Source organism: Amphiura filiformis, chromosome 3 (assembly GCF_039555335.1).
Source record: "Amphiura filiformis chromosome 3, Afil_fr2py, whole genome shotgun sequence".
Taxonomy (NCBI): Eukaryota; Metazoa; Echinodermata; class Ophiuroidea; order Amphilepidida; family Amphiuridae; genus Amphiura; species Amphiura filiformis.
Window position 1 is genome coordinate 1708402 of NC_092630.1, and position 8701 is coordinate 1717102.

An 8701-nucleotide genomic window follows, 5' to 3' on the forward strand; every position below is an offset into this window, starting at 1 on the left:
GACTTGAAATTGGCCTTCACACTCAAAGGAAATTTCTAGTTGATACAGCTTTTTCCATTAGGTAATTTCTTTTGGGGTTATGTTACTACATGTATCTTCTACCGTTATGGTCCTGATTAAAAAACTCCAGAATCAGCTGAAATACATTGTATCAGTAAACCATCTACACGCAGTACAATGTACCAGAACTTGATATTAGAAATCTCACATATTATGCAGGCCTAGGCTACTTGATGAGGCACTGGATGTTATACATGTAGTTCAATACTAGTACTACAAAATGTACTGGAATATTCAATATCAACCATTGTAAAAATGGCTACCCATTTCAGCCATATTAAAAACAATTGCCTCAAATATTTGCATTGATACAGTACATTCAGATACCATCATACACTGTACTGAGTACACATTTTTTAAATGCCAAGTTCAAGTGCCATCACCAGATTTCAATCAATTTGATGCAATCTGATGTACTTGTACAGCATGTGTTTGTGGCAAAAGAATTGGGGCCACAGCCCTGCAGCATGTACAGTACCAGTGGGCCGGCACAAACACTGCCACTGTTGTGTACATTTTAATACAGTAATGATTTTTATTCACCTTTTCAAAACTGGCACAATTATTTACATGGGATAATTGAGGCCCCTAAATGACATGGTCAACTTACAATGAGTAATAAAACACTTACAGGTGTTTGTGCTAATTTCATTTAACCACCTCAAGTCTCATAAAACCTGGATTTTTAATGAGGTGAAGGTCAAATACATACTGTATGTAAAGTGCATCATTGTCAGACTGACACATGAGCAGGGCTATAATACCCATAACATTCCAAGACAGCTCAACAGAGCCTCCTCTGACCTTACACATGGCACTGAGCAGGACAAGGCCATTGTCAGCAGACAGATTTTGAGATATATTTGTAGGGCTATTCTTTCCCATTGGTTTAATTTTGTAAAAAAAATGGCAATTAATCATGACTTAAAACATTTATACTGAGTTTCACCATAGATTTTATAAAATCTATGGTTTCACTCACTTTCCATTGTTGGACAATTTTGTATCAATTTAAACAACAAAAACACTTTATTGTAAATTGATGTGACAATGATATTCCTATTTATATTCAAATCACATTTAAACAAAATGATAATACTTTCAATTCAATTCAGGCAAGTCAAACCTTCAGTTAATATTCGTTGTGATTTTATGAAATGAGGTCAACATAAAAGTGTGATGGAATGAACTACATTTTGTACCATTTGAGATCAAAGCATTTGCAAAAAAAAAAGATATCAATGGAAAACCATACATGTATGATGTATACCTAAAACTTGCAATTACATTACAAGGGTCTTCCTAAAATACTGGTGTACCGGTACCAAGTCATGTACATCTTACAGTATAAAATCATGTGCATTTTTATGGAGAAATCATAAATTATTGTGATTGAAGCTAAAATTTCCACACTACGCATTGTACCTGAAGAAATATTATTTTGACACTTTGAGTGGTATTGGGTAAGCAAAATTTCAACATTATACCATGTCTATGACATACATTTATGTATGACCATGGTTGAATGTAAAACATGCCTGACTTGTTAAAATACAGATAAATGGATGCAATGATATAAATTTGCTTCATTGAAGAACATTGAAAAACTGAAAACATTTGGGGAAAACGTGGGCAAAAATTTCTTAATTATCAAGTGCTACTTAATATACATGTGGTTGTACATCAAACTGATACAAATGTTTTCTTCAGGCATAACATACATTACTTTTTTATAGTACTGAGAATATCACCTATGGGTAATTTGTGCCCAGGAATTTGTGTGTCCATGTACAATGTATATAAAGTAAACACATTTGTGTCTAGATCAGTATTAAAAGTGGTAAAATAATCATAAATCGAACAATGCACACTTTTATGCATATTAATAATACAGTAATACACACAGTATGAATTCACACTTCTGTTGATACCGAATGAATAGGACTGGAACAAAGGGACAGGCATTCAGACAGACCAGCTGACTGATCAGAGCCTTGGTCATACTGGGAAAAGATTTAGTCACCAGAAACAACCAATTCATTGTCCCTATCTGATTTCCACAAACATGCAAGAACAAATAGCGCCTAACAAAGAAAGAACCGCAACACCTTGACCCCCAATATGATTATGACTAAACAGTCCAGGCTGAGCCAGCATTATTACAGGGAAGTTCCAAAACAAGGCCTAGCCACTTATTAGCGTTATTTGCTATTTTAATAGTTTAGAGCAGTCTATTGAATTTTGCAGTTTTAAATAGCCACACATAAGCCTACATGTACGGGTCAAAATGTTTTTCGAAGGCTTTTTAATTTGTGATACTGGGTACCAAAATTATTTGTGAAAGTGTGACAATAAAAACCTGGTGAGAATCCCCCGCTATACAGTGCACCCAACAAAAACATTATTTTTACGGAACTTACTGAATTTTTTTAAAATGATGTCTGCCTTGGGTTCTTACTCTTAGTCACTCTGACAAAATGACATAATCAGACTATTTTTACGACATTAAACACACAACTATAAATAGTATTACAAAATATGAAATGGTTACATTGATATTTAATTTGAGTTTGACTTTGGTCCAAAGAACAATTCAGTTACTGAATATTAAACCTGACACAACATTGTCAACCTTGTTTTGAAGTTTAATAGTTGGCAGTGTCAGTGTTTTAAAATTACAACTAATTTGTGGGCTATTTATTCCTTCCTCAAAGAAGACAACAATACATCTGTCCATTTGGGGTGGGGGGCAGGGTGAAGTTCGATAGTGATGATTATTATAATACTCGCACACACAGGCACACAACACAAAAATTGAATTCACATCCAAATTATTAATGTTGAATTGTGGAATGAATTGTGAAATATCAGATAAACTTTCACATTGGAATTGCCATCATCATAATACTGGGTATTTTAATTTTAGTACATTTTGTAAAATCCTCATCATGTGTCTTTTACAGGGTAGTGGGTTTGAGGAAAAAAATCTATGGAAAAACCCAAACGATTGATGGGCCACTGCATTATTACAAATTCACTGGATGTACCCAATTCATCTCCCTGAGTGCACTGCAATGTACCGTATCTAGATGTTTCAAAAATTGAAAGTACACTGCAATTCCCAGTTCAGGTCCTGGGCACCATTAGTTAGACGCACTACTGGGACGAACTTTTGAATACAAAAATGTTGTAACCTGAATGTAAAATTTCCGACTACTAAAAATATACTGAATGGGGCGTAGTCTCACAGAAAAATGTGGTTACCTCAAAGTGAAATTAGTAATTAAGGTAGCACCTGATCAAAAATAGTTCACAAAGATGTTGTGTGCTGTCAACAAAACACTACAACCAATCGCACTGGCGACTGCGTTTTGATCTGCAGCATGTGGTGTGGCCTGATGATGACTGTGATGTGCAATACATTGCTTTTACTTGACACAGTGTACAACGTGATATCCACTGCATAGCTGTTGAATACGCATTTGAATTGCTAGCAATTGATTGGTTGAATATTTCTGATGGTAGGTCACACGCACGGGCCGCACGCATAATCAGTGTTTTCATAAAACTACCTTCTGAAAAGGTCTATGTATAGTATGTATGACCCTTTATCATAAAGCACATCATAAATGATTATAAAACACTGTAAAATGACACACACAAAGTGCAGACTACATTGCATAACTGTAGACAAGGGCACAAGGCAATGATTTTTTTTTTATCATAAAACTCTCAACTTGCTAAAAATATTGATCACATAACAGAACTTTGTTAGCTCAAAGCAAAATAATATCCAATGTATCCCAGCATTGGCCAGCAATGCATTTAATTTCTGCAGACATTTTTGTGGACTAAAAATGATTAAAACCGAATGGCAAATGATTAACCCCCCCCCCCCCAAAAAATTATGTCTAGCTGATGGTCCAATGTTAAAAATGTGCTGTAAAATGTTTTGCTTTGTGCAAACAAAGTTTAAAAAAATGCTAAAACTGCCAAAATTCTAATTATGAAAACATGCACCTTTGACCTTTTTGCATAAAAAAATAGCATCCTCGCAATGTTCCTACATGTACGGTACGGATCGTACGGTTTAGTTGCTGAACTTTGGATTGTGACTAATGCAAATTATGACAAAAATATTGACTCACAATGAAGAGTCCCTGAATTGACAACTCCTAGGGTTTCATTTTATTAATTACTACAGTGGAACCTCATTATAACGAAGTTGTCAGGGACAGAGAAATTAGTTCTTTATATCCAAATTTCGTTATATCAGGGTTGTAAAAACAATGAATAACAAAAGAATTCTGTATCTTGGTTCTGGAAAAATACTTCTTTATAACAGGGTTTTTCTTGTATCAGATTTCGTTATAATGAGGTTCTACTGTACATGTTTTGGATCACAATGCAGACAGTTGTGCACACTCCTAAGTTGATGCATGTTAAAATACTTGGCACATGGTGCGGATTGCTTATAATATTATGTCATGAGGCACACCTTGGAATTTTTAACACTGACTATCATCGTACTACATCCAACGTGTATCAAATTATGCAAGTGCACTGTAATGAGCATGGCCAATTGTTTCAAAACAATTGAGACTTAATTGTCTGTGTCAAGGAAGTAAAATAATAGCAGTCATTAAGGGGGTACTACACCCCTGCTCAATTCTGTGCCTATTTTTGCATTTTTCTCAAAATTTATAGGGCATCAAGGACAAGTAAGATATGTATAATATAGGGGCAAGGACTACAACTATTGCACTGGAAATTTTATTTCAACACAGACAACAGTTGTGGAGTTACAGTCAAAAATGAGGGAAAACCACTATTTGATCAATAAATCAATAACTACTTGCTTTGTGTTGCTGAATTTTTAGTACAGTAGTTGTAGTCCTTGCCCCTATAATATACATATCTTACTTGTCACCAAAGTGCTATAATTTTTGAGAAAAATGCAAAAAATAGGCACAAAATTGGCCAGGGGTGTTGTACCCCCTTAAAGCAAGTTGATAACATTGGATGCAGTACGATAACTAACCTGTAAAGCATGAAATGTTTGTGCGCATGTAAATTTCACGGATGCAGACGATTTGCAAATTATTATGCATACAAATATTTTTCTTCCTACGTGTGCATCAGAGATGTCACTCAGTTCCACTCTAAAACCTGAAACTGGTGAGAAAAAATCTGGAAAAGCATGTGAATGCTGGCTAAAAAGTAGTCCCAAAACGGGCTGAAAATAAATAAAAACGGGGGAATTTGGACTCACAAAAAACCTGAAATCAGGCTTTAGAAGTAAAATCTGAAAAGTCACATCTCTCTGCTACATGGACAAAATAGGTCTTAATTTTAAGGAAGTAAACATTTGTGGAAACGCAGGTTCTCTCCCACACATGAAATTTTAATGCGGCAAAAATATCATGCTTTACTAATTACTTCCTGATATTCAACACCTAGCCAACATATATATAATCCACACTTTTGAATGACCGGATTCTTTCTCCAAGACCCCCTTCAAAACATTTTTTGTATGAATAAAAAAGCACCCTCTGTACATTGTACTGTGGCGTTATTATTTATAAATTGTAGATCAAATTTGGATGATTCGGGAAAAAAATTGTTTTAAAAACATGTCTAAAAACTGTCAGATCCATTAATACAAAGTACCATTAAAAACATTGAATTGTGAATTTTCAAAAAGGCAACTCACATCAAGGCAAATAAATTACATTGTTCATTGTAGTACATTAGAATGATTAGTAAAATAATTCATACAAGCTAGGCAGTGATACATGTTCTCTCATGACCAACTGACTAGCAGTAGCAAAGCCTAGTAAAAAATGTCAGACTTTGTTTGACAAATATTACATACATCGGGATCCCATTGTGAAATTTATATGACTGACACAAATTTGATGTGCCCGACTCATTTTAAAAGATGAATGATATGTACTAGAAACACTCATCATTGTTTTTTTTATAAGGATTTCAATACTGTATAAAAAGTATCACTGTACAAATAAAAAATAATTTATACATTTACAATATGAGCAAGCTATAAAAACAACTTGCAATTCAAAATATATGTAGTTTGAATTATGATCTACATATATTTACTTAATTTGCAATAAGCTATCTACAAATTTACAATGTTAGCACCGACTAAGTCGACGCATAAATACTTGGAACAGTTCAACACACACACATTTTGAGGGAACGAAAAATGGATGTAATATTTGTCAAAACTCAAGAAGAATTGCAAGCAGCATACATCTTATACTCTTGGAATGCCTACATTAATTTTATTTCCTAAGACATAACTTGTCGTTATGTGACAATCTTAGGTAGTACAGTCCGATGCGACGTTCCATCTCCTTGACGTACTTTGCCGCTAGTACCTGCTGGCGGAAGTTTACCGACTGACGACCCGTGTCGTTTGTGCTTGGCAGACGAAACATCGGTAGATGGGGGCTTTGGTAGTCGTCGTCTCAACCATGGATGCCTGAGTGCTTGGCTAGGAGTCAGACGCATCTGAGGGTCCCAATCTAGACACTTCTTGAGGAAGTCCAAGAAGAGAGGGTCATCGCTGCCTTTGAGTGCTTTCACCATTTCTTTGCTTCCAGGAGGACCTCTTGTCTTGCCGCGTCTAGACCGCCCACCGTTGAATACAACCGTGCCATCAGGGAGCGTTGTGACGGTGCAATAACGCGGATGACCTTTGGTATTGATGAAATTCTTCGCTCTCTTTGACACATCCAACAACTTCTGCGGTGGCATTCCTAGTAGCTCTATCATACAGGCCAGCTGATCACCTTCGTCTTCACCTGGTAGAAGAGGATAACCAGTTAATAATTCCGCGAGGATACACCCTAAGCTCCACATATCAATGGGCATTCCATATCGCTGGCTCCTAGAATCACCTCCGGTGCTCTGTAAAAACGACTCTGGATGTACGTGTATATTCTCTGATGCTCATAACAACTGGAACCAAAATCGATCACTTTAATTCCACTACGGCCTTGCTGCTTTAACAATATGTTCTCCGGTTTCATGTCGCAGTGTATGATCCGGTTAAGGGCGTAAGGCATCCAAGCACTGAAGCAGCGAATGAGCAAACTTTCGCACTAATTGTAAACTAAATCCTTGGAACTTGTTCTTCTTGATCAGTTAAGTAGAGATTCATGCTAAGTAATTCAAAGGTGATACAAATATGATTCCTGAAATTGAAGCTTTCAACCATATGGATGATATTGTGATTGTTTTCTTTGTCCTGCTTTTTTCAAGTGTTCTAAGATACTGAATCTCTTCTTGTGCTTGCCTATGGAATCGCTTCTCATTACGAACCATCTTGATTGCGACATGTTGGTTGGTTTTGTGATCATATGCTTTCACAACTTGTCCGAAACTTCCTTTGCCCAATATTTTGAGCACTTCATACCTATACATAACATGATCATGTTGTACATGAATATATGATCCTTGGTCATCATCATATCCACAGTTAGCCGCTCCGCCGATAACTCCTTGCCGTTTCTTTGCATTTGGACCAACATAGTAAATTTGAGGATTATTGAAGATTTCATGGTGTTCATAAGAAGTTAATTTGTGCATATATAATTTCATTGCTTCCTCGGGGGTCATTGGTAACGACTTTGGTTTGGCAGAGTTGCTTTTTGACCCGTTGCTAACTTCACTTGACGGTCTACGATTGACATTAGGCAAGGGATGAGCCGTCGGGCCTGGCCCGTGACCATTTGGAATTTGGCCTTTAACAGACGGAATAGACTTCTTGTAGTTGTGATTATCGTCGGATTCAAAAAGTTGTTGAACTTGCACACCGCCTCCTGGTACATTATCATGTGGTTTTTGTTTTGATCCACCAATTGTATGACTTTTGATGGGTGGTAACTCAACATGAGATGCATGATTCATGTTTGCTACGGTATGCGACACTGATGGGTAGTCACCGGTGAAACCGGTTAGCGAACGAGTCCGCGATGCCTGTAAATTAGGCTTTCTAGAATATGTGTCCACCATTGAATCTACTATAATGTGTCCTTAATGTTCAAAGAAATCGTTGATAGCATCGATGTGGCTCAAAAACATCAACTTATCATATAAAATCCATGATTTTCCGAGAGCTCCTTGTGTGCAGTGACTTCCGATCGGATTCAAAATGGCTGCTATGTTGGTCTCCCAACGCGGCGCTATGGAATTTGCCACTGGTTGCTATGCCGACACTTGAGCGTCGTGCTCATTTGTTTACAACGTCACTGTGCTCAGGTCTCCAACCAACAGACCATGTGATCAATGGAGTACAAACAAAAAACTCCATGATCCAATATTTATGTAAACACAATACATAACCTGGTAAATCAAAACGGGTAATGTCAAGAAACATATTGGCTGACTGTCTACGGTTCTCAGACCTCGTACTTTCTGTGCTCGAAAAAATACGAAAACTGGCGCTGAAAGTGCTGATTTTCGTGGTAACAGGTGGATTTCATTAGGCCTATGCCAAAAATAAAGTCGGCAAAAGTTAGAATGGGACAAGGCTAGGAAATTATAAAGCAAACCTGGGTCTACCATTTATTTGGTAACCCTACTTTTTTTGTCAATTTCAGTTTGAGCCTGGTGA

The 8701-nt window shown here is 36.7% G+C and overlaps 1 protein-coding gene across 1 annotated transcript; it reads right to left on the bottom strand.

Annotated features, from left to right (window-relative positions):
* Positions 1-5626: 5626 nt before the first annotated feature.
* Positions 5627-8383, bottom strand: LOC140147844 (dual specificity tyrosine-phosphorylation-regulated kinase 2-like). The gene is given in 5 exon segments (XM_072169600.1): positions 5627-6963; positions 6966-7139; positions 7141-7230; positions 7232-7342; positions 7345-8383. Coding segments are annotated over 5 exon segments (1704 nt in total). The 5' UTR covers positions 8101-8383; the 3' UTR covers positions 5627-6390.
* Between the last annotated feature and the right edge of the window lie 318 nt (positions 8384-8701).